Below are 26,243 nucleotides of genomic sequence, written 5' to 3'. Positions count from 1 at the left end.
TAGCCCGGTATCATTTAACGTGTTTAGCCTCCCAGTATTTAAAGCCCAGCGCTGGAAGGCGGAGAGGGGAGAGTGGAGCCCTCCTCCCGTTTCCCGACCGATGCCCACAGCTCCCGGGGACGCCGCTGCGGGACACGACCCGCCGCCCAGCCCTGGCCCGGGGGCCCCGCCGAGGGATGCGGGGCTCCGCGCGGCCCTTGGGCGGCCGCGCCATCCCCGGGCTCCCGCACGGCCGAGGGACCGCGCGGGCCGCGGACACCGGGGACACCGGCGGGGCCGGGGGGCAGCTGGTGGCGCGGCGCAGGCGGCGGCGGGATGGCATCCACCGGCGGCCCGCTCCCGGTCCCCAGCTCTCTGCTCCCAGTTCACGCTCCCGCCCCGCTCCGCCAGCGCACACACCTGCCCGCCCCCCAGCACCCCCCGCCCCGCGCTGTCAGTCGCACCCACCTACCCCAGTGGCCGCCGCCGCCGCCGCGGGTCCGGCGCGCCCCGCCGCCCCCGCGCCGGCAGCGGCACGGCACGGCACGGCACGGCACCGCACCCCCCCTTCCGCCGCCCCTTGCGCGGAGGTGGAGCGGCCGCCGGGAGGAACCAGGAAGTGAACGGCGGCGGCGGGAGGCAGCGTGTCCCCGGCCCTGCCCTTCCCCGCCCCGCCGCGGGCTCCCCGGCCCACGGACGGGCACCGGCCCCGGGCCCCGTGTGGCTGCGGACCGCCTGTGCCGACTGCGCTTTAACGGCCCGGGCGTGTGGGTGCCTGGGGGGTGGGGGAGTACGGGTTTTGTGAGGAAAAAAACCCCACTGTTTTGACACGGGAACGGATGGTTCTGCCTCGTCGGTCATCTCTCAGCCCCAGGCAGGTTCAGAGTGGTTCTGGTTTGCAGGTTCCAAAATCTTTTGGCACCCAAGGAGGAGCTGTACAGCGCAGAGCAGAGGGGATGTTTGGGGGACTGGAGTATCATTCATAGGAGGAAAGGCTGAGGGACTTGGGCCTGTTCAGCCTCGAGAAGAGACTACTGAGAGGGGACCTCATTAATGTGTATAAATGTCTTAAGTGGGGGGGTGAGGGGAGAAGAGATGGAGCCAGGTTCCTCTCGGTGGTACCTAGCACTAGGATGTGAGGCAGTGGACAGAAACTGATGCACAGAAAGTTCCACCTGAACACGAGGAAGAATTCTTTACTAGTGTGGGTGACCATGCACTGGAACAGGTTGTCCAGAGAGGTTGTGGACTCTCCCTCACTGGACATATTCAAGAACTGTCAGGACACAATCCTGTGCTATGTGCTCTAGGATGGCCCTGCTTGAACAGGGAGGTTGGAGCAGATGACCCCCTGTGGTCCCTTCCAACCCTACCCGTTCTGTGACTGTGGTTCTGTGACAGAGCACTCCACTGCAGGTGTCATGTCTGGAGCCAGAGCAAGGGCTGAGTTTGCTTGACACTCTCCATGTCAAGCCACTGCTTCCAGCCTTTGTGGCCTTGCCAGGTATTAATCATGCACTGCAAATGTTCACGTTTCAGGGGCTTCCCTCAGGCTGGCTTTATTTGAGCCAACACATGTCATTAATTTACCACAATGAAGTTAGAGGAAAGTTAGAGTTTGCCTTTGTTAAAAAAAACTCCAACATAAAAACCCGAACAAACCCAAGAAACAAGTGACATCCTTTTTTGTATGATAAGCTTCACTACTGCCTTGTGCTGGAATTTGAATGTGCTCAGAAGTGCTCTTTAGGGCAAGAGGATGCCTTCTGTCCTGCCTGAGGAGAAACAAGCCAGACCTGGACTCCTCCCGCCTTTGAAAAACTGCCTTTTGCATGTAAACAAGATTTGCTAGCTGAGCCTCTGGGCTATGCAAGAATTTGACTAACATCAGGTAGATTCCAAACTGGGATGGCAGAGGTGGGGAAAAAAATTAACAAATCACTCTCTTTCTGGCAGTTGGAACTGTTAGCTGCTGTGGGCTAAGCCATGAGAGGCAGGAGCTGAGATGAGAGCCAGAATGTCATCTCCCTGTGCTCTCAGTGGAAATCATAGGGCGCATCTGCATTAACACTGTGTTTCAGATCAAAATCGCTTGCTTTTTCAGGGAGTTTTTGATTTCTTCTTACTTCTTGTTTGGTTCACACTGTGGAATGTGATGACACAAGTATCATACTGCAAGTCAAATGAAGGGTCAATCTGTGCTGGACAGCAGCACTGGCAGATGCTATTTTAGAGAGAATATACAAACCAGGGCCCTTTCATGCATAGGCACTGCCTTTGTCTGGCACTCCCCTGGCCCAGGAAGAAGACCTGGCCCTGTTCACCTCCCTAGGGTGAGAAGGGAGGACAAGCTATCCAAGCCTCGGCTCCCAGCTCTGTCAGGCTCCACTGCTGGTTTTCCCCACCAAGAAGCAGTAAGCAATGCCCATGCAACAACTCTAGAGTGCAGAAACTTGACTCCTTTTGGATGCAGGTAAGCCATGAGAAGAGTCCCAGAAATGCATCAGCTATGCCCCAACTGCTAATGGATAAGCAGCCTGCCAATGGGACCAGACCAACCTAAAACCTCCAAAACCATCCATTGCTCTTGAGGTTTGCTCCCACTGCATCATGCCACCTGCTCAAGTAGGCACAGACAGGAATACTCTGTACACTTGACTGAGCAAGGAGTTCTGGAAAACTGGATGAACTCCAACACTGTGCTGTGTAACTCTTCAGAGCCATGGATCATTTTTATCCAAGCAAGCATCAGTGTGAAGTCAGATAGCATCTTTTAAAATACTGTGAAAATGATACACAGGAGTTGTGCAAAAAGGCGTGCAATCTTACATTAATGACTGTTATGCAACTTTCAATTAAGGCTGTCAAAAAAACCCCAACCCTTAATTATTGTTTTAATATAGTAGTGCGAGCTTTTAATTACATTTCCCACGCCACCTTCCCAGCGATATCTGGCACAGGACGAACAGAATCTCCTAAGGAAAGCGTTTGGTTTCTTCCCTGCTGCCGCACCAGCCTTCCCCGCCCACCGCACCTCGCTTGGACCTCTCTGAGGTAAAAACTTCGCAAGGAAAATGAAGAAACGCAGAGGACTCTGACTACGCGATCCCGTTCTGAGCACTGGGATATTTCCACAGCCTCCTTCAGGAGCTCTTGGCAGAGGGCAGGCAGAGAGCGGGTGCTCTGGGTTTACCACGAGGGCCAGCTTCTTGGACGGGACGTTTTCCGGGATGCGGGCTGCCTAGTGGGTACCGCGTCCAGAGCGCTGCGCCTACTCCATGTGAAAGGCTTCTGTGGCTTCCCGGTTGCACCCCCCACTTTGCCGGCAGGAAGGGGGAGCCCCCGCTATGAGGTGCCGGTGTCGGTGCCGGCTGGGCGGGTGGGACACCAGCTATGGATACCGGCAGCTTTCCCGCCGCGGGCGGGCGGGCGGATGGAGGGCAGGAAGGCAGGGAGGAAGCGTGGCACTGCGCAGGTGCGGGCGGGAATGGCGTCCGTGGTGCTGAGCGAGGCGGAGAAGCTCTACATCGTGCACGGCGTGCAGGTACCGGGGTGGGCGCCGGGCGGTGGGGAGCGAGTTAGGCTGGGGAGGAGGGGGATAGGAAGGGAGGAAGGAGGGAGGGAGGGAGCCCTCCACCGTTGTGGCGGGGGGCGAGCCTCTGGAGTAGTAATTATCTGAGCACACTGAGCGTCGGAACGGGAAGCAGGCTGAGAGCAGGACGTGGATTTGTTTGCACAGAATCATAGAATAAGCTGAGTTGGAAGGGACCAACAAGGATCATCAAATCTAGCTCCCAGCCTTGCACAGCCCTGCCCTAAGAATCACACCATGTGCTTTTGAGCATTGTCCAAAAGCTTCTCGAACTCTGTCAGGCTCAGTGCTGTGACCACTTTCCTGGGGAGCCTGTTATAGTGCCCAACCACCCCCTGGGTCTAAAGCCTTTTCCTGATATCCAACCTAAACCTCCCCTGACACAACTTCCGGCCAATTTTTTTGTGTCCTGTCACTGGTCACCACAGAGAAGAGATCACTGCCTGCCCCTGCTCTTCCCCTCAGGAGGAAGCTGTAACTGCAGTGAGGTCTCCCCTCAGTCTCCTCCAGGCTGAACAGGCCAAGTGACCTCAGTAGCTCCTCAGACGACTTCCCCTCAAGGCCCTTCACCACCTTCCTTGCCCTCCTTTGGATGCTCTCTAATAGCTTAATATACTTCTTCTGTCCCCATTTGCTCATCTTCCCTTGCTCTTTCCACCTCTTCCCTGGCTCTTTCTCAAGTTATTGCCGTTAGATAGAGTTTTAGCCTGTCACTTAGTGAAGGAATGTGAGTGGACCAAGGAGGAAGAGTAAAGGATGTCTGGGGAGAAGCCCCAAAAGATAACAGAACTGTATTTTTACTGAATTTTACTGAAAAACAGCCTGGTTTTATGGGAACGAGCTGTATAGTATCAGAGGATGCCTAATACCCGTTTTTGAAATACAAGTGGATGAAGGCATTTGGAAGGCTGGTGTATTATTTTTGTCTGCTGGTATCCTAACTTATTATGTAAAAGTACAGAACTTGCCTGTCCCAGCAAAGAGCTGGGTTGTATTAGGTAATGTACCATTTAAGGCCACGACCTTTACAGTTTTGGAATCTGAAGCTTTCTTTCGAGTATTGGAGGGACTTGGTGCAGTTCATGTCTGCCTGCAGATTGCTTGTTGCAAGCTCTACATAAACGAGATATAAAAGAAAAAGTACAGTTGCTTCTTTTGTACTCCATGATGAAACTACAAGTTGTTGCTTTTATATCCTCTTTACTGCTGTGTGGTATAGGAGAAGGAAAGTTCAAAGTCACAGGGGTTGGGGGGGGGGGGTTGTTGGGTTTTTGTGGTTGTTTAGGTTTTTTGGGTTGTTTGGTTCCCTTAAGTGCAGTATATTGATTGTCATACTTAGGAAGATCTTCGTGTAGATGGTCGAGGTTGTGAAGACTACAGATGTGCAGAAGTAGAAACAGATGTTGTATCAAACACAAGTGGATCTGCAAGAGTAAAGCTGGTAGGTAAATTTCTTAGGGATTTGGTACCTTGCTGATAAAATTCCTTGTTCATATGACTAGTTAAGCTGATGCTATTCATAGATGGGTTTTTGTGTATAATGGCATGTGTGTATAGCAGTAACTAAAACTATGGGATATGGAAATAATGACAGGGTACATAATTAGTTCAGGCAGGCTTGAGCTGGATTTAATGTAAAGTGCCTGGACAGCCTTCAGTCTGAACTAATCTAACATTTAATCTTGAAAACTGAAGTTACTGTTGTGCCTAATCCCTGAGGGTGGGGGCAAAAATTTCTATTCCTTTAGAATGAAGCAAAACTACTTCTGACGTGTTGAGTGTGAAGAAGATAAATACACTGTGCAGTATTATGAAGGTTCTGCAGAAGGAGTTGTTTACAGAACCAAAATGACAGAAGTAATCTTGGATATTAAGACTGTCTTTTTAACCTCGAGGAAGGTAATATGTATGGTAATTATTTGAAGAATCTTCTTAGGCTTAATATTGTCTTTCTAAAGCCTTTTGTTCTTTAAAAAAATGTTATTTTAAGTTTACTCTGATAGAATTATCTGATAACTGAAAGGTGGAAATGTCAGCTTGTCATAGACATTTAAATTAAACAAGTAGTTCTGTAATTATAATTCCAGTTGTGTGATATGCTTTTGTTTTAATAGGGAGAAACTGATATCTTGGTAGGCATAAAAGCTGAAATGGGGACACCGAAGTTGGAGAAACCAGATGAAGGTTACCTGGAATTTTTTGTTGACTGGTTAGTATACTAGAGAAGAATGAAATAGATCTAATATTTGGAATAAACGGCTAATCAGGTCTTGCCATTATTCAGAAGTTTATGCCTTCATTCACTAACCTCCTCTAGAGGTTTGAGTAATAGAAACAAGTTCTTTTACTGTTTCAGTAGCAGTAAATGTTGAGAAATTTTTGGCTGGTCCTGCAAACCCAAAAGAAGCGAATCAGTAGGAGTTAAAGAATGAAAACAGGTGAAATTAAACAATCCCAAATTGCATAGCATCACTGCAGCTGGAAGAGAATAATGGTTCTAGTACATGTGCATGTAACCTGACTTCATGACTAAGATGTCAGCTGTTGGTTTTTTCCATGAAAAAATAGAGAAAATCTCTTTCAAAAGAAGTTGGAAGAAAAGAATCAACCAATACAGACTGTGCTTTAGCTGTACTTAAAGGTTTGCTTACTTTGTCTGTGAAAGCAGTGGAAAAAGATTGAAATGTGTTTTGTACAAAACTTTTTTTTCATTTAAAAAAAGAAAAATCCCCAGTGTAAACTTCAGATGCAAAAACTAATTAGAAATTTTAGTTCTATATTTATCAGTGAATCCATCTTTCATTAACTAAAAGGATGTTCGTTTTTAATCAGACTTCTTGCATTTTGCTACAAATGGACTGTTGTTTATCCTTACAGTCTTCATAGTGGTTGAATTACAGAGGAAGCTAGAAGAAAACTGAGAACTCTTGTTTTCGGGTTGCTCTGAGATAGCACAGTGACATCTCAGTGTTAGACTAGACTGTCTGCAGCCTGAGACTACAGTATCCAAGTCTTGCAGACTTCCCCAAAACTGTTCTTTATGACATAAAGGGCTTTGGGGATCTCTCATAAAAGCCTTGTCATTGTCAACTTGGCTGTTTTGCATGTGACATCTCCTTTTCTTTTTATTAAAAACAAAAAAATCTTGCTACTCTGACATTAAACCAATATACCATTGTTAAAGCTAATGTATGAGAGGTACTAAGTGTATATCTGATAGTCTTTCTGACCTAATTGTCTATATCTGCCTTAACATTGGTGTGTCACATTATGCAGCCTTATCTGAGACTGCCTCTCTACATCACTATGTTCTAGTTAACTGTGGAAATTTACGCCTTAAAGGAAAGCACTCACCTGTGAATTAGTTGTTTATGATTGCTGTTCAAAAAATATCAGATGGGAAGATGATCTTGAATGTGGTCCTACTGTTAAAACTCATGTATGAAGTGAGTTAAATGGTACATATTTATTGTTTTGGGGTTTTTTTTCTGGTTGTTTCTATATGAAGAAAGTTCACTGACAGCAGGGACATTTCCTTCCTGAAAAAAGTGGTCTGTGGACATGTGGCAATTCTGTGACACTTCTTGTGTGTGAAAATAGATATTAGAAAAACTTCAACTCATTAGATTAATGTTAGGTTGTATTTTCGGTTAATCTCTGCTTCATGAGATGGGAGGGAGAAGTGCATCGATATTGTGGGAGATGAATCTTGTCAGTTCAGAAGTAGGTAATCTTTGATTTCTGTGACAACAGGCGCCAAAAGCCTGAACTTTAGAGAAGTGTAGTTACTATTCACATGCTCGTGGCACAGGGAAAGGTGTTCTTTAGCCTCCAGAAAGATGCAAAAGACAAAAAGTGAAGTGGAGGCAGCTTGTTTTCTGTCGAGCTGCTGTCAGCACCCTGATGCTTTTCCAGGCTGCCACTGGGTGGTAGTAACTGAGCGTAGTTTGATACCCTGCATCTCCTGGTGAAGTTCCTGTGTGTTCTACTTGGCTTTTATATTGTTGAAGCTAATAATGAAAACTTGGACTGCAGTGATTACTGTCTTAAAATGCTTATTTCCCAAAACTTTCATGGTTTCTTTTACTGATGAAAATAATCACTTGCTGGATCATCTCTGTTCCAGACTTCCATTTCTCTTTATTCTGCTCTGAGTCCTTTACCTAAAATCCAAAGAGCACACTTAGTCCCATTTTGAGACAGACTTTAGTGCGAGTCTCTGGAAGGGATGATTTTTGGGGCACTGATTTGTGATCCTAGAAAATAATTATCATAAAACAAGTCTGTGTCCTGTGTGGTATTCTTACTGCCTGTCATCACTGGAGAAGATATTCATCCTGGCCCTTGATGTTGAAAGACTGCTGTGTGTGCTTTTCTCACATTTGAGTTTTGTGGCTGACCTGATTTACCATTTTCAAACTGTAAGAAATAGGAACAACAAGAAAAGCAGACATCTGAATTCCTTGAATGCATCAGATTTTGGTTGTGGAATTAGGGAAGCAAGGAATATATTTGTCCAGGCCTGGCCTTCTGTAGATTACAGTATATTAATGGCCTGAGCAATAGGTGGGCAATACTTAGCTGTTGCAACAGGAAGATTTTGACTGGTAACAGGAAGAGTTTTGAAATTCAGTAGAGATCTGTGGTAGAAGCATTGTTATGCTTTAGGAGGAATCTTAGTCTGTTAGGCACTGTGACACTGAAATTATTTTGATAATCTTGAAAGTTACATCCTGCTTGGGAGTATAAGTTTTGTACCACTACTAAGTCCTTTCTGTGCTCCATAAGCCAAGACTTTTGGCATTTTCTCTTTCTAGTCTGTTAAGACAACCCCCTTCCAAATTTTGCCCAGTGTAAATTACTGCAATAATCTGTAGGCATTAGGTGGCAGTATTTACCAAATAGTTATTATAATAATATCCTGCGAACCTTACTTCTTTATTTCACTTTGATTGCAAGGAAATGAAGTGTTAAAATAATAATGGAATTAAGATGCAGTGAAATGTACAGTGATATTCCAATTGGGTCTAAGGTTCTTTCTGTCACTGTCAAACAAAGCTTCCACTTGTAATCAAAAAATACAACGTTTGCTAAAACTTTGTGTTTAGAAATAATAATGAGGCATAGATTGAAGTTTGCATAACTCTTTCAACTTACCACAGAGATCATAATGCTTGCATAGCATGCTTTAAACAGAATAATCTTGTTAACTTGCATAAAAGCTGCTTCCATGGATAAATGCTTGTTTAATACAACCTGAGGACCTGACTCATTACTGAGTTATACTTAGATAAGATCCTATCTCATAAAATTGGTGTATAATAACCCTGAATAATATTGCGTGTCACACTTGCAGCGCTTATTCATGTGGCAAATATAGTTTAGAAGCATAGATCAGTGCTTAATTGGCAGTAATGTTTCTTTGTATTTTTAAGCATGTGTAGTGCTGTCTGTTAATAGTAGCAGCAAATGACTTCTATAAAATCCAGTAGTTCTTCCTGGCATTCTGAGTTTTCATCAACTCTGCAAAACAACAAGTTGGAATAATTACTGTGAGGTAAGGATAATAGTAGGTAATTATATGTAAGGTTATAGGTTCTACAGTACTGTTGGTACAGCTCACTTGACGGTTTAAGTCATGCCTTGATAAAGTGAATCTTTAGCCATTTGGGATTTTTTTTAAAGGTGAAGTGATTGTATTCCAAGACTTAATTTTCTGCTGTATTTTTGTATTCCTGGTGTGCAAAGGTTTTGTATCATCATATAGATACAGAACATACATGAGAAATTAGCCCTGTGAGGTGCCCTGCCAGGAGAATGTGGGGCTTTGCCATTACAGATTTTGAGCAGACCAAGACTACTTCTGTGGAACCACTTCCTTTGATATGTTCTGCAAGGAGAAATTAATTTGGTGGAGGTCTGACTGGTTTATTTTAAAACAAGATTTGCAATGGTGCTACAGGTCCACTGCTTGAGAATATTCTTGCCCTCTGTATAAACCAGAGGTTGGGTTTGGAATCTTTGTTCACTATTTTGCCATATATGCATCTCTAGACATTTCTGCTCTATTTTATTCTTCTTTGGAGGCAAGGCCATTTTTGCTTGGTTTGGATTTTTTTTTTTTTTTGGTTGGTTAGTTTAGTTTGGCTTTTGTTTGTTTGGCTGGGTTTTTTTTGTAGGCCTGTTTTCTTTTCTTGTTAGAAGTTTGTTCTTAGCTACATACCAGGCCCCAGCATCCAAGAACTTTCTTGCATGACTGCTCATAAATAAATGTTGGGGTCTCCTCAAGTTTGTTATGTTGGAATCAGAGAAGTGAAGAGCACACACTCTGTCAGATCCCTTCAGGAAAATATGTTGTTTAGTTGCTGTTCTCCATAAGCTGCTGAAAGTAATGACCTGCTTTCTATGAGGGGCTTGATAGTAGACAATACACTCAGTAAAGAAATTACCAATTAAGGTCAGGTAGTCATGTTACTTATAAGAAATTAGTGTTCTGTTTGTCATATCATTATATCTTTTTCTTCTAAGCCACTCTTTTAATAATTTAACATTCAGCTCTTACTAGGCTGCCTTGTTAGCTGTTGTGAACTTAGTACAAATGTCTCACTTTTTTTTTAAAGGGTTGACATGATAGAAGGTGACAGCGCTTAAGAAATAATCTCTGAGAAAATTCAGCAAATTATACGTCAATTATAACTTGGGAACTGAAGATAGTGGTGGGATTTAGTTAGTATTAGTATTTGTAACAAAATGTCAGTATATTATCTGCACCAAAACCTTCTCTTATGCAAAATGGAAATAATTCCTTTTCAGATAGGATGCCTATTCTTGTACAAATAAATCCTTAGACACTTTCAATGCTTTATATTTAAGAAATGTTCTTTGGATGTTTGCTGCTTCAGAAGTGAAATTATTCTTTTCTTTATTTATCTAGTTCTTCAAACTCTCCTGAGTTGGAAGGCCGGGGAGGAGAAGAACTTGGCACAGATATAGCAAATACGCTGTACAGGGTATTCAGCTGCGAGAACAGTGTAGACTTGAAATCCCTTTGTATCAATCCCAAAGAGCACTGCTGGGTTCTCTATGTGGATGTATTGGTAAGTACAGAAATGAAAACTAAGATTCAACAAAATTTTTCTGAGGCAGAGACTGACTTAGCATAACCTTGTGTATTTTCTTACGTAAAAAAAGGCTTCTCATAATGTGATGTAATGTATCACAGCATGGATGGCCGTTTTCTTGTGAACCTACTTATAGCAGTTAATCACTAATTTCAGTTTGCTCTTTTTCTACTCTTCTTGATGTTGCTGTTCCACTGCAGAACTAAAAAAACATTGAATACTCCAAATCTCTCTCAGATAAAAATCAGTGATCTTATACTGACCAGAAAATTGCCACTGAAGAAGGGTAAACTTCTCTTCTAAGCTAAACGTAACAGCAAATATATTGTTCTAATGAATGTAAGTTGTCATGGCTGGATGTTAGCCCTAACAGAACTGCCCATCCTGTTTGCTTCTTTGCACTCTTATCACTACTAATTCAGTAAAGTAAAATAGAAGCTTTTCTGGCAAAAGCTGGGTTTAGCCTAGGTGCTTTTTGATGAAAGTTGTATATATGTATTGAATGTAGAAGGTAAACTGAGTATTTGTTCCCATGACAATAATGAAAACTGAATTTTATGTGTACAAATCTGATGCATGCAGCAGCTCAATTTCCAAAATATGCTGCATTTAAAGCACTCTGTCATGGGACTTTTAGAAGTCTGCAAGTCAGACTCTCCTGAATATTATTTCCAATTCTTATTGGTCCAAAGTTGAGTTTCTGTTTGTCAAATTTGGAAGTGAAAATATGTTAAGGGATCTTACAGGAATCCATTAGTGTCTGTGAAATAATGTGCAAAATGTTAAGCTGTATGGCCAGAAAATTAAATACAGGGTTTTGTTGAACAAAACAGGAACATTTAGACTAAATAAATGAGAAAATTAGTTCACTAAGTGTTTAAAAAGCACTAGCATTAGCCTGATTATGGTAGATACAGTACATGCCACAAGAGTCCACCTACAGAATGATGGAATATGTACCTCTGCTGAGTGCTTTAACAGCCCAAGTCACTGGCTTATTGCAGCTTGGCGTGGTTTAATGCAGAATGAAGTGTTAGTTCTGAGAAATCACACTGGGGCCTTTAGTTACTAGGTAATTACAAGCAGAGGTACAGAATATTAAATGCTGTGCATATTTAAGCAACATGCTGCTTAACATTGCATAGGCACTGCATAAACAAAGACTTTCATAAAGCTGTCTGCTCCTGTGTGTATATATATATATACACATGTACACTGTTCTGTATAGCTTTTGTTTGAGATGTAGCTGGTCATTATCTGATTGTTCCTGGACAGATTTGTTGATTGTCCACAGCTACAGAGAAGAGCAGCCTTGGTGTTTTCATGCTACTAGTTGTATCAGAATTATGAACATCAGGGCCTATGTTATGTGAGGAATTTTACATTTAGCCCTTTTTACAGTGCCAATAAAGAATCTGTTGCAGGTTCATAATTACAACTCTAAACTTGATGAGTCTTCTTAATGTTATATTCTGCAGGGGTTTTGTGTGTGAGCCGTTGAAGAGCTGTTGGTACAGTTAGAACAAGATACTGTTAACATTTCTCTCTACTCTGTTCCACCCCCAACTTTTTTTTTCCACCTCAGGCCTCTGTGTTATACTTTTAGTGGGGTGTGGTAGAAGGATGACACCTGGGCTAATATAAGGAGCAACTCATATTATTTATATTTGGAGGGGGACAGATTCTGAGTATAAAAACAACACTCATAGAGAGTCCTTTGGGTGATATTTTCCTTCAGAATTCCTGGAAATTGTTTACATTGATGTTTGTGTTGCATAGTTATGTTGGAGGGAAAATAAGCCTTATATCTGTTGTGAGGCTGAAAATACTGGTACCTTGTGGTCAGGTGTGAAGGTACTTGTCTGGAAATCTCTCATTCCAAAAGATCCAGAAAGAATGTTATGAGCCTGGAAATACTCCATTACTATATAATTTAGCCATGTCTACTTTGATTGAAACATCTATATTCAGCTCCTTTGTGTAAATAGAATTTGACACTTGCAGCCTCAAAAGGGAAAACAGTTTGTTTTGCAGACTCATGCAGCTTTATAGATTAAAAACATCTCTCAAATATTTTCCAGTGGTCAGTGTACTTGGGACGTGCTATAATCCTGTACAGTCAGACAAGGAGAAAAAGCAATTTCAAGCATGCACACCACAAAGATGCAGACATGTGGACAAACTGAGATTATATATGTCAAAGGTCAAGAATATATACCATGACCTTTCAAAGTATATGCATTATTTCTTAATGGAAGGCATTCCACTTCCAAATAGTACCTTATGGAGTACCACAAAAGCCTGTTCTCACCTTCTCTTTGTTTTTGTCAATTTCTTTCTTTTTCTAAGCAAGCCGTTGATGTCAGAAATAAGCTTTCAAGCATTTTTGAGTGGGTTTTTATATATATGTATAGTTTTCTCCACATGGTTTGCCCCAGCAGCCTGCTGTGCCAAGCAAGGAGAATCAAAGTGTGCAATCTCTTATCATTCTCTACCCAGTCACAGTAGGTTGTGTGTCAGGAGGACAGGGTGTGTTAGGTTCTCTTGAAATTTTTGCAGTTCACTACTGAGCACCTTGCAGGATTTCCTCATGTTTTATATTCCACTCTGCCCCAGTCTGATAAAAAAAGAAGTTAGGAATCTCTACTTTTGGAGGAAAAGCTTCTCTGGATAAGGTGAGGTCTACAATGTGTTATCTTTTCTTTGCAATAACTTTTTCACTTGCATATCAGTAAATCAGAAGCAGTGAAGACTCCTCTGCTTCCCATAACTCACAGTTGCAGACTTTCTTAGTCCTGAAAATAAATAAATAACTGGGGCAGATATCAGTACAAGGTGCTTCAGCTGAGAAAAGCGTTCCTTTCTTTGCAGAGGAATTGTTGCACCATGCTCTGTGCAGGCTGTGTTCCTTGCCTCTAGGAGCCACTGTAGTACAGAAGAGGCTTCAGAACATCAGCCTGAACACAAGCCTAGCAACAGTGCAAGCACATCCCGTTATTGTGTTTTAATAACAAAGATATTGTGGGGCTTATTGTGTTATCAAGTAAAATCCAATAATGACTGAAAGGGGCAAGTTAACCTCTCTGTATCCAGCAGCTGTTTGCAAAGAAATAATCAGATCACCTTTGTATTTAGCTTTCTATCCCAACTTTTTGTCATTCTTTTTACACTGTTCAGTCTGTCTTCATGAAAAGAAACGGTCTTTGCAGAATATCTTGTTTATTATTTGCTCCCCGTGCAGGAGTTTATCTCATTTTTAAATAGATTTTGAAGAACAGTCAATGCAACCAGGATTGCAAAACTTGTTTTGCTCTCACCATACAGCATAGATTGATGTGACAGAGAAGCATCCATGTGTTCTTGCTGAAGTAATTCCAAATGCTTGCTCTGTGTGTGTGTGTTCTCAGGAAATAGTACTGGCAGCTGAGAGCTGAGCTTGTCAGAGAAGTGACAGTAGGCAATGGACAGACACATCTCTGATTATCTGGCAGCCTGCAGGAGATGTTAGTGGTTATGGGAGCCCTCCCTTTTTACCTTGTATGCAGTGCTGCTTTCCCCTTTGACTGTTGTTCTCCCAGTCTTCATGGGAAGAGGCTGAGCTAGGCTCCCTCCACACACTTCACTTGTTCATAACACTCATATGAAATAGACTTTGACATCAGGATTTCCTTAGATCACTTTCGGCTACGAGACAAACCTGACAATGACTCTTTCCCACAAAGAGAATAAATCATGATGTGCCGTCATAACTCTACCTTATGTAAGTAGCTTTCCATACCATGTTCTTGGTGACAGTGTGTGTTTCATCTATGAAAGCAATTCTCCTAGTTGGTTTTGTCTGGCTGATATTTAAAAAAAGGCTCCTCTTTGAAATAAAATACAGAAAATTGATTGGCTTGATTTAACACTAAAGAATTAATGTGGTGAGTTTATAAAGAGTATTCCGGTCATAGTCTAGTTTAGAACCTTAGCACAAGAAGATTAAGAACAGTGGTGGTTTCATTTCAGCTTCTATTATTAAATTTTATCATTAATTTTATTATGAAGTGCATTAACTCTTCTATTTTGCATGTATAATACAGTTAGCTGAAATCTTAATTTCCTATCTGTTTCTTTTCATAGATAGGCTTTAAAGACAACTTTATTTTTTAAAAACCTGTTCTGGTAATTAATTTTCTTCCTTTTCAAGTAGCTTTAAAGAAAATAAAGGCTTCATTCAAAGGCAGTAGCCTGATTTTTTTTTTTAAAGAGATTCTTCTTTTCCTCCACAGTTATTGGAATGTGGTGGGAACATCTTTGATGCAATCTCTATCGCAGTGAAGGCAGCTCTCTTTAACACAAGGTAAAGCACAGATCTCATTTCATGTGGGTGGAAGTGGCATGGGAAGTGGAAGAGAAGTACTCTCTGTGAGCACAGCAGTTCTAATGCTTAATTATTTAAATAAGAAGTACCCAAGACAGCTTGCATTCAAGTAACATTTGCATGCAAGTAACATGAACTAATGTTATTTTAAATCAGTTTCTAATAATCAAGTGTCATATTGCACGTTACGCACAATCATGCTCACAATATAACTTTTGTTGTAGCCAGATCCAGAAAAAATAGTCTTGACCATATGGTTTTGTTGCAAGTAGTTGGAGGCCTTGGTGTTGATGCCTTGTGGGTTTGAAATAAGAAGTGTTTACTGATACGTGATGTTCCTGAATAAGAAGCCCTCTGTCAGTGTGACTAGTGATTTGTAACTAGCCCTGATTTTCCACTTTTGATTTCGTTCTTATTAACTGTCAGCCTAGAGTTCTTTTCAAAACCAAGAGGAAAAATGTGGTAGTGAGAGATTGTGGGGAGGGGGAAGCAATGTGCCTTTAAAAGAACTTTGCCCCGCACATTTTAATTCAAAGAATGGAAAAATAAAATCTAGTAGAATGAATGATGCAAGTCTTCTGTGTGTGTTTTTAATAAGATTCACTGCTATTTTTTCTATTGTTTTATTTTCTTTATCTGTAGGTGAAAGGGAGTACAGAGTTTGTAGCACCCTTGAGAAAAACAACCTAGTGAATGGCTTTGCTAAAAAACTTACATGGCAAAAACAGCTGGTAGAGGTGCAAAACCTAGACTCCTACAAGCATAAATGTTTTAAAAGTGGATCTCAGATTGGTTTTCAGCATTAAATTAAAGATCTGCTAAAGTCACTAATGTAGTTCTGGCTTATTTATCAGGGAGTCAAGGCACAGTACTAGATCTGGAAAAGTACACGCAAGAAGAAGAGGAAAATATGCTTTTGAAGACAGGCAGTGTATCAGGTTATAAATCCTTTAAAAGGGATAAGGGGAGAATCCGTCTGAGACTAGAAGTTGTATATGTTGCTGAGAAATTTCTCTTGTTAATCAAGTTCTCAGTAACTTTTAACAGTAGATTGTTTTTATAACATTAAGAAATACTTCCAGAAATGTAATGGCTCACAAAGGAGTTGGCAGTACACTAAAAAGAAGAAATGCCTTTGTTTCTCTGGGTGAGTTGCCAGGATGCAAAATCATATAGTTAAAACAGTTACTACCATGTGAGTTGTCCTGCAGATCCAAGGCTCATACTTTATTTATAAGATAACTAAGTATTTTTTCTTATTTTAACCAGAATAAAGAGAGAAGATAAAAAGTAATGAATTAAATAAGTGAATAAAAGAAAATCTGTTGCTCTGGGAACATGGACAACATAATGGAGGGTGTAATTATTTTAATGTTTCCTATCTATTTTTATTATTCTGACCACTGTGTCCTTTATATAATCTTTAAACTGCAGGCAAACTCCACAAGTCTTGTTGAAGTTGGGAATCATATCAAAATGTGGTACCTGATACAATGATGATGATACAATGCATGAGCCTCTTGATTTTTTACCTTTGAAAACTCTATCTTACTGATTTGAGCAGGGAATGCTAGTTCAGCTTATCTCATACAAGCTCAGAAAGTCAAGAGGTGAAATACAAAGTGAAAACCTGTTGTCCTCATTTGCTATTCCTCTCCCTTTCCCTTGGTAGCTACTGGTTTTTCTTTGGATTGACACAAGGTTGTGTGAAGAGTGGCTGCCTGTTCTCCATAAAATATTGTTCTCCAAACAAGATGTCAGTTTGAAGGTTGCTTCAGATTAAGTGTTCTGAGCTGTGCTCGACATGTGTCCCTCTTTGACTCTTACTTGCTTTCTCTACTTTGTTTACAACCAGGTTTTTGTTCTAAGTGTTTTCAGATTTTTGCCAGCCTTGACTGCAGCCTTGGAACTAAGAGCAGGGAGCTCAAGCTGCTGTTGTTTCTTTGAAGCTACAAAATTTTAGATACTCAGATAGGCATTTGAAAACTTCAGCTTCAATTTAAAATCTTGCTCTAAGCATTTTTTTAATATCTGTGGACAAATTTTGCTTTAGAGGTAAGTAAATCCAACATCACAACTTAAGGAATTTTGTGCAAGACTTAGGAGATTTAAATCCTTTGAATGCCTGACCTGACTCTCCCCTTCAGGCATGGAACAATGACAATAGGACTGGTTTAGGGGGAACATTTACTCCTCGCAGTTTTGTACTGTTCATCGAGTTCTAAAAACTGCAATCAAGATTATGTGCAGAAGAAGCAGATTATCAGACTTCCTTCTTACCCGTATCTCCCAGATGTTTAAGGATGGATTTATTAATGATGGAAGTAGATACTGCAAAATACGCTGTTAGCTACTGTGTCAGGACATTAAACTTGGTCCTGTGGAATGTGCCTACTTGGAACCGAGGCTGCAGAAAATAGACAAGTTACAAAAACTACAAAGTTTATAGCACAGCAGCCTTGCAGATACCGAGGTCTACAGCATGGTAGAGGCAGAACTGATGCCTGCTTGCAAGGGTGGGACTGGTTTTGCATTTGTGAAGTCTGGATCTGCACACACAGAAAAGAGCACTGTTTGTTACATGACTGGGTCTTGCTGTACAGATCTCTGCCCTGATTAGTTGCAGGAATCAAAACAGAAAAATAACAGTTGCAAAGTGAACACATACAGCTATTTCTTAAGATAAATCTTCACAAGCTGGGAGAGGAAATCTACAGTGTTCTGGAAAAGCTTTGTGCTACATTGGTTTTGCATAGTTTTTGTGTCCATATACCCCCTTTTTATGCAGCTGCAATGCTTGTGTCTGATCTTTTTGCCTTTGCAGTAGTTCTAATTTGCACCTCTCTCATCTGTTCTTGGCCAAAAAAGCTCCTTGCAGGCATTTTTCAGATATTAGTTCTGGCAACTTCTTCTTTCAGACCAAACATTTCTCTGGTTTCAAAGCTATTTTAGGTTGGAGTTAAAAATTGCTTAATCTCACAAATTTTCTTAAAATCTTGCTTTGTTTTTTAAACACTGCTCTGGCACGTACACTTCTTGCTTGACTAGGCTGTTGTCCAGTGTTGTCCACTGTCTTGTGTAGCTTAAGGGTTAGTCACCTTGTGATTTTATTCTATCAACTTCTAATATTTTGAACTTGAAAATAGGCTCCAATGCATTTCTAATGAGTTGGAAAACATTTGGAGTTTCATTTCAGGAAAAAGTGCACATCACAATTGTTCTGCTTACTCAAAGTGTTCGTTTTGGGTTGGCTCAGGTCACTGTGCTTGTAGAGAAGTTGTCGTCACTGGAGCAGGGTCAGCTGTTTTGAAGTACGTGCCACTAGGACTTCTATCCACAAATAACTAAAATACTCATCCAAGGATCAATAAAAATCACTTTGTGCTGGTGGGGGGAAATGTTCATTAAATCAGTCCCTGTCTCTTCCGCTTTTAAAGGAAGGGATTTGTTACAGACGGCATAGAAGAATGTAACCTCCAGAGTCTAGTTATAAAACACAATGCTACCATAAAAGCACCAACATAAAACCAGATTGTGGTTACTGAAGTTAGCTGTCTTGGGACGTCTTGAAATATTTTGTTTTCAAGTGCAAATGTGTGAAAGAGAGATGTGGGTGAGCTCTATGTGTGCTTCACTGGACAGTAATGCCAAGTCTCTCAGTCAGTACTCCATCCTAGCAGGCACCTGGATTAATGGGGTGTATAAGATGCTGACATTCTTGGCAGCTTGAAATACCATCTTCTACTAAATTGTTTTAAATTACTTTATTCATTATGCTAAGAAAACTGCCTTAAATCATCCCGTAAAACTTCCATTAGGTGGCTATCACAAATGCAATGTATGTACGACTGATAAGGAGCCTGTCTAGCTCATTTGTGAGAGAGCCCATCATTCACAACTGAGAAGAAAGCATTTCTTGGATTTCTGCCGGGTTTTCATCACTGCTTTGCCCTGATAAGTTATATATCTCTTGTATATCTGTCTTTAGAACAGTAGAGTATCTTGCCAATCTTCTCATCTTGCTAGAGAAATGATTTTATGAATGTCATCTTTTCTCTTTACCCCAAGTCTCCTTAGCTGGTGTTATTCTTTCCTGAACAGCTTTACTACTTGTATTTGCTACTGATGTCATACCTTTGCCAAGCAATGCAACTGATGTAATGCTGACAACTTTACTGTTGTCTGCAAGGTTGGGAACCACAGAACAAATTCAGTGTTGGTAATTTATCTCCTGTACATCCAGGCAGGTATGCAAAGAATTGTTGAGAACTGATTTGTGCAAATTCCAAAAGAATTTCTCCCCATGTAATAGTGTAAAAAACAACTCAAATTCTAACTGTTTGACTGATGTAAATATGATGATCTTATCCTAAATATCTTCCCAATTAAAATATTTCCTTTGTAGTCTCAGGGAGTGAGTTGTTAATACTTTGATCACATTCTGTACTGTTGTTCTAAACATTTTACCTTGTTTAGAAGAACATGGACTTCCTGGAGTTGTGACTATGTAACGGCTGTAATTGTTACGTGTTCTGGCAATGACTCTGCACCTTTTGTTTCCACAGGATACCCAAAGTGCGTGTTCTGGAGGATGAAGAAGGCACCAAAGAGATTGAGCTGTCTGATGACCCTTATGATTGTATTCGACTCAGTGTAGATGAGGTGCCCTGTATTGTCACACTAAGCAAAGTAAGCCTGACAAATCTCTGACTTTCTGCCTAGAGACTCCAGTTAATTTCACCTGCCATTTATTTTTCCCTAGAGATAAAATTAGTGTTACAGAAATGGTCAGTGTCCACTATGTATATGTTTGTTTGTCTTTGGTCTCCTAATTATGTAGAACTTTTACTGAATAAGGGGTTTTTTTGTACCTCTGTCTTGTGGGTTTCTATTTGATGCAGTCTTAAAATGCATCTTTTTGCATGCAGTGGAGTTGGTTTTGTTTTTCATCTGCTCCTTGCTTAACATCCTGAGCAGCAGATACATCGGTATGTTAAAGCAAGAGACCATTGTGTTCAGGCATGGAGGTTGTGTGATCTGCCTGGAGTTACATGCTGAGTATTTGTTGCTGAGGACAGAACTCCATTTTCATGGGTGCAGTACCATCCCTTTCCTTTCAAAGGAAAGGTTCTTGTCTTCCTTATGTAGCACACAGCTAACACAGTTTATATTATGGGTGCTGCATTTTCTATGGCAAGTGTTAGTGATTTGCTTAGGTATTTTTTACTTAGGTACTTTGCTTAGGATTTGCTTGGCATTTCTTTTAAGCAAATTGCATAAATAGTAGAGGGGCCATTGCTGAAATGAGGGCTCACCTGAATCTTAGAATGTGTAATTTTCAGGTAGAGAGGAGCGAAGTCTAGACTTAGAGTTGCAGGGAAAGGTGAATATGGAGTTTCATACAGATGAAGGGATGGTAGAGAAGAAAGCAGTATGAAATAGTGACATGCTTATCTCACCTCTGTTGTTTATGTACACATAATTTGGGGTCAGAGGCTGTTAAAATGCTGTGCTATCAAGTTAGTCCTGACTATTTCCAAAGGCCACATCATTTTAGGATGGGAGGCTGTAGATAAGTAGCAAAGCCACCACTCTCAGTTTAATTTCTTAGTGGGGGAGCTTTGAGAACTGCAAACTAATGCATTGTTTGGTCACTAACTTGCAGATTGGATATAGGCATGTGGTGGATGCTACCCTTCAGGAAGAAGCCTGTTCTTTGGCAAGCCTGCTTATTTCTGTGACCAGTAAAGGTGCCATCACTTCTATGAAGAAAGTGGGGAAAGGTAGCCTGGATCCTGAGAGTATTTTTGAAATGATGGAGGTAAGGAGTGTTGAGCAGTTGACTGTCTTGGGTGATACTGGATGAACTGGAACTTGGGTGTATGGAAAGCTGCAGTAAGGGCTTTTAGAGGAGACATCTTAGTGCTTTGATTTGGTGCACAAGGGACTTGTGAGGGTCACAGGCAGTTTCTTTGAAACAGACTCGAATGTGAATGGACACTGTCTAAAACTTTTAGATGCCTGAAATGTATGGTACTCACATTTGTTTCAGGCAAATACTTCACAGCTGTAAGACAGTAAAGCTTAAGCTGATAAACTTTGAGAGTATTTTTAAAGGACATGTTCCCTCCTGTTGTTTCTTTTAAAGACTGAAAGAGCAAAACTTATAACATGGTAAAGTCCCTGTAAGAGTAGAGATGGTGTTTTGAATTGCTGGTGCATGGTGTTCTAGCACAACTCATTTTATGATAAGCTTACTGTTCTCATTTTACTGTTGTTTTTCTTTGCTTCTTTATTGAGTTTACAATCTGTCCCTACTTCATAAAAATATTAGTATCTGGATATTGTCCACATCCATATAAGATCCATTTTAAACCCTTCTTCAGGTTCTTCTTAAATCTGTTCAGTGTAAATTCTCACGCCTGAGTTTGGCCTTGAGCATGAGACAGAAATGGGTTTTGAACTTGAAAGTCAGAATGAAAATTAGATACTTGAAGCTGGCTCTGTTTCCTAGAGACACAAGGCTAATTTCTGCATGGCTCTAGTGAGGAATGCTGAAATTGGAGCCAAGTTTGACAACAGTTGGTCTGAAGTGGGAATTACAGCTGAGTATGTGGCACTTGACTGCGTCATTGTGTTAGTCCAGAGTGCTAATCCCAGTGGTAGCAGTGGGTTTTTTATTTGTGTTCAGACATGCCTCTTTATCCCCCTTACCTGGATAGAGAGGTGTTATCTCTAATTCCTCTGCAGGAGTGAGAGATAAAGCTGATCACAAAAAGCCAAAATGTTTTCTGTAAGGTCAGAGATTACCTGTTTGGTCCTGCCTTAAACTCCACATCCTGATTAGGGTATCAAGGAAAAAAAAAAAGGCCTGGGAATGCCCAGTGGAGGAGCTGAGTAACCGATGTTCGACACTTCTATTCCCAAATGCAGGTCAGAGGATGTTCACTTTTTCCTGACTGGTAGAGAACAGACATTCTAGGACATATCTCTTAGGAAGGGAGTTTCATGGGAAGGTTTTGGGGAGCTGCCAGCATTAGGCTTTTTTTTACTGAGTTTATGATCCAAGCCAATAGAGAGGCAAGCAGGAATAAGATGCAGTGTTGGGTCAATACCAAAGTTCTGCACAGTTCCCACTCACTTTGACCTGGGGTGAGTGATGTTGTCCTACATTTGAGGAGAAGAAAGTGTATCAACCATCGTGACTCTGGACTGCTGCAGTGATCTTTGTCCCAGTGCAGAGCTGCAACAGTTCTTGTGCCCCCCTTTATGTAGCACAACTCATGGTGCCTAGGATTGACAGCTACCCTGCTGCATCAAAGCTCTTCCCAAATTTCCTTTGGTACCATGGCCATATTCTGCCACCTGGCTCTTCAGTTAAAAATGTAGCTTATTTTCAGGTTTGTGCATCTAGGTTTGTACATGGTTTCAGAAATTGTCACCAGGAGGTGAAACCGAGTTTTGTGTCAGCTGTATGGCAGGCCTAGGTTTGCTGCTTTTGATCAGGAGCCAATAAATTCATTTTATTATAATCTGCCTTTGCCTCTTTAGGGATGGGTGAGCTCTTCGTCTCTGTTTGCAGTCAGTATTTCAGGTCATTCAGAGAGACCCGGTGAAAGCTCCAATGGGCACCACTGCCTTAAGATCTTTGTTTCGCTGTTGCCCAGTGTTTCCCTGCCCTGTAGCTTCCACAGTACAGTTGGGCATGTGGGAAGAGTAGAGGTCAGCACTGGAGCTAATCCTGGTGGGTTTTCACTGCTGGAGTTCATTCCTGTTAAGAAAACATTCTCTTAACTCCTTTAAGGTCCTTGGACAGGACAGAATTGCACATCATATGAAGGATCTGCCCACAGAGTGATTTGGTGGTGAAGCCAGTGTGCATTTTGGGCTTCTCTGGCCACAGGACAGGGTGTTCAGCTGGTCTAAGTTTATTCTGCTGGTTCTGAGCACATTCAGGAGAGCCTACTGAACTTTCTGTTAGTAGGCTGCTTTGCTGGTCAGGTGTCTCTTGTCCTCTGGCAGCTAGAATATTGCTTCATGGTCTGTGTGCTGGCTAATTTGAACGTGTGCTTGTGCCTGATGTGAATTTAATTTATATTCCTGAGTGATCCAGCGATGCACAGATCTGGTATTAATGATACTGGAATGCTTCTCTGATGAATGAGAGCACTGCCTTTGTGGGTATATTTTTCCAAAACTTAATCAAGTTAAAATGAAACTTTCACCACCATTATTTTTCTAAATTAAAAGCATATTTTTATGATACCAGCTGGTGTATATGAATCATCAAAGGGAAAACATTTGTCAAAAGGAAGTGTTCCGTAAGAGTTGTCTTCCTGTTAATAAGCATATGTCTCAGGTTTGTTTTGCTTTCTTTGCTTTGCAGACAGGACAAAGAGTAGGCAAGTCACTTCACATAGCCCTTCAGAAGATTTTGGATGAAGAAGAGAGTTTGGGGACCTCAAGACCAAAAGTTGGATTTCTAGGATGAGTTTTTATTAAATGTTCAAAACTGTTTTTAATTGATTGTGCAATCTTGTCAGTTTGTATATAAAGAAAAAGGGGTTTTTTTGTTTTAGTAGAGTCATCCTCCTGGCTAAGAGGCTTTCAAAATGTTACTAAGCCTAAAGAAAGCTACAATTAAATGCAAATAAGCAAAATTGAGCTGCTTTCCATACAGGTGACTGCTGGCATCTAGGAAGTGCACCAGCAACAGTTGATGCTGCTGCCTGGAGAGTGCTTGAATCTGTTTTCCAGAGTGACTGGTGTACTTTCCACTTAATTCTGTTTGTATGTGTTTCACTTCTGTTAACCAGCTCCTGTGTTCTAGAATGCATATGGGGTTGTCTTCAGTGCAGCACAAAGGAGCACTAGGTGGAAATCTTCCTTCAAATTACCTTACTATTCTTTGAATAAAATGTGCTTAGATTTTACTATAAATACAACATAGTCTCAAGTTCCCAATTCATATTTTAAACCAAGAGTTTTCTGGAAGTACCTCACAAGGGGAAGCAGCAGGGCAGGCACTAACTATTCTGTGTGGTGATCAGTGACAAGACTTGAGGGAACAGCCTGAAGTTGTGTGCGGGGAGGTTTAGGTTGGATAGCAGGAAGAGGTTCTTCCCCCAGAGGATGGTTGGGCACTGGAACAGGCTCTCCTGGGAAGTGGTGACAGCACCAAGCCTGACAGAGTTCAAGAAGCGTTTGGACAATGCCCTCAGGCACATGGTGTGACTCTTGGTGTCCTGTATGGGGCCAGGAGTTGGTCTTTGATGATCCCAGTGAGTTCATTCAAACTCAGCATATTCTATGATTTCCTTGCTCCCTAGAGTTTTATACCTGTCCCTTTTTCCAACAGGTGCAATAGTAACCTAGCCAAAACTTCTCACTGGGGCTAAGGAGAAGGGACATGACCAGGGTAAATGGGAAACTAAACTGATCTTTAAGAGTTTGATAATTCAGCTGGAAAAGCATAGTGGCTGTCAGTAATGATCCTTCACAGGGAAAAGCAGAGAATGACAGATAAGACTAGAAACAAGTTGTATCAGCAGGTGTTGAAAGATTCCCTCCCAACATCAATTGATTGGCCCAGCAAAGAGTAAGAGGCATTTATTTGGCATGATAGGAAGAGACAACAGATGGAAAAACTGAAAGGAAGCTGATTTTTAAGAAGTTGATATTTCATCTGCAAGTGTTAAGGATTGTTTTGAACAAACTTTATGGCAGAAGTTACTACAATAATACAGGAGTCATTTAGCTCTTACTCAAGCAACATTTTTCGAATTTTCTGTTTCAATTTTATAGTATCAGATTAAGAATATTCTCTTGACTGTAACATGTTTGGTGGGGAAAAGGGAAGGAAGGCTTTTGCTGAAGGAGAGCTGTAGATACAGGACAGAACATATTACAGCTCAAACTAATAATCATGATCACAGTAAAATATGTGGAGTACTTAAGGTCCCCAGATCTCTTCAGTCCTTTTGCTAGAGCTCATAAACACAGTTATTCAAGGTGACTGCAACAGTATTTTATATTTCAGGTATGTGTAGGCACTGCTATAACAAGCAGTGTAACAAGCAGGCAGGTTGTTAAAAAAGAAGTTGTCCCCAAAATTTGGCCAAGGTTTGTGTTTTGAAGAGTAGGGATTTTTTCAGTACTTTAAGTAATGGGTTGGGTAGGTTGTAATGGTGCTGCGCAGTAGCAGAGCCAAGAGGTGACAATGAGCGTACATACTGTCTTTTGTCACTTCAGCAGAGTTATTCTGTGTGAGGCAAATACTAACCTAACATCACCTTTGCAGTAGCTGTGATCTACCCCTTGCCATGCAAAGCTGCTTGTAAAAACATAGAAAGAAAGGAAACTGAAGGGAGAAAAAACATTTAAAGCACCTTAGACTTCTCACAGGCAGTTTTTGTTTGATCACGTATTGTTTAATGTTTCAGAAAATGGTTAATGTAAATGAGACTGCAAGTCTTGAACCTCAGCCATTCTCTGAATAGCTGTTGCCTGTTTTATTGCAGATTTGTGGTTGGAGACCAAAAGGCTGCCCTGAGTTACACTCGGGGTGAATTTTGTAACATGAACAGTGTATTTCTACACAGCCTTCCAGCTGAAGGATCTCCAAGCATTTTGCAAGTTACATCACTTAAGATGCTTCTTTTCCTCTCTTCAGATCCTTTTAATTTTAAATATATTTTTATGAGAGCTGGAGGTGGTGGTGGGAAAAGAAGCATCGTGGTGTTTCAAGTGTGTGAACTGACACCTCTGTAGAGGGGAGTACATGTGCACTCCCTCCCTGTTTCTCAATAAGGATGGCAAATATTTAGCCCTCTGAGATCCAGGCTATGTGCTCAAGAGAGAGACTTGGAGCCAAGCACATCCTCAGAGCAACACTGTAAATTGACATGGTGCCACTGTCTGCAGTGCCTCCCCTAAGTTTGTGTGTCCTCCCCCAGGTCTTCTGTACCTGGGTATGCAGGCACAGAGTGAATTGGGGGTCTCAAGGGGTCCTGCACTTTCTGTGTCACTGCTTCCCATCTGTTGGCATGGAAAAGCAGTGGGGTGAAGTCTTGATTCCAGTTCAGACGGGGTCTGCTTCAACCCCTGAGATACAAATAATGAGCCCAGCCAAAAGTATTACAGAGCTGCTAGTTGGTCTCAGCTGCCCCTGGAGGTTTGCTGCTACCAG

The 26,243-nt window shown here is 41.6% G+C and overlaps 2 protein-coding genes across 4 annotated transcripts in view; one reads left to right on the top strand and one right to left on the bottom strand.

Moving 5' to 3' along the window:
• Positions 1–507, bottom strand: part of ZDHHC3 (zinc finger DHHC-type palmitoyltransferase 3) — a 34,014-nt gene extending 33,507 nt beyond the window's left edge. Inside the window, exon 1 of one of the 3 annotated variants that reach the window (XM_032105785.1) lies at positions 452–507. The gene's annotated coding sequence lies outside the window, so the exon portion shown is untranslated. Of the gene's footprint in view, positions 1–447 lie in introns of all 3 variants that reach the window. The other 2 variants (XM_032105801.1, XM_032105793.1) reach the window with 2 other exon arrangements.
• Positions 508–3,235: 2,728 nt separating this feature from the next.
• EXOSC7 (exosome component 7) lies at positions 3,236–23,998 on the top strand. The gene is made up of 8 exons (XM_032105752.1): positions 3,236–3,523; positions 4,911–5,012; positions 5,686–5,780; positions 10,506–10,668; positions 14,964–15,034; positions 19,621–19,744; positions 20,721–20,876; positions 23,442–23,998. The coding sequence occupies exons 1-8, from the start codon at positions 3,413–3,415 to the stop codon at positions 23,544–23,546; spliced, it is 927 nt and encodes a 308-aa protein (XP_031961643.1). The 5' UTR covers positions 3,236–3,412; the 3' UTR covers positions 23,547–23,998.
• The last annotated feature ends 2,245 nt before the right edge of the window (positions 23,999–26,243 follow it).

Source organism: Corvus moneduloides, chromosome 1 (genome assembly GCF_009650955.1).
Source record: "Corvus moneduloides isolate bCorMon1 chromosome 1, bCorMon1.pri, whole genome shotgun sequence".
NCBI lineage: Eukaryota > Metazoa > Chordata > Aves > Passeriformes > Corvidae > Corvus > Corvus moneduloides.
Note: the sequence above shows the minus strand (reverse complement) of the source record. Positions and strands in the feature narration are given on the sequence as shown.

Excerpts from the sequence above, each read along its gene's own strand:
- EXOSC7 (XM_032105752.1), top strand. The coding sequence starts at position 3,413 with ATGGAGGGCAGGAAGGCAGGGAGGAAGCGTGGCACTGCGCAGGTGCGG. Across the intron at positions 15,035-19,620 it reads GCAGCTCTCTTTAACACAAG|GATACCCAAAGTGCGTGTTC; the intron begins GTAAAGCACAGA and ends TTGTTTCCACAG. Across the intron at positions 20,877-23,441 it reads GTATTTTTGAAATGATGGAG|ACAGGACAAAGAGTAGGCAA; the intron begins GTAAGGAGTGTT and ends TTTGCTTTGCAG.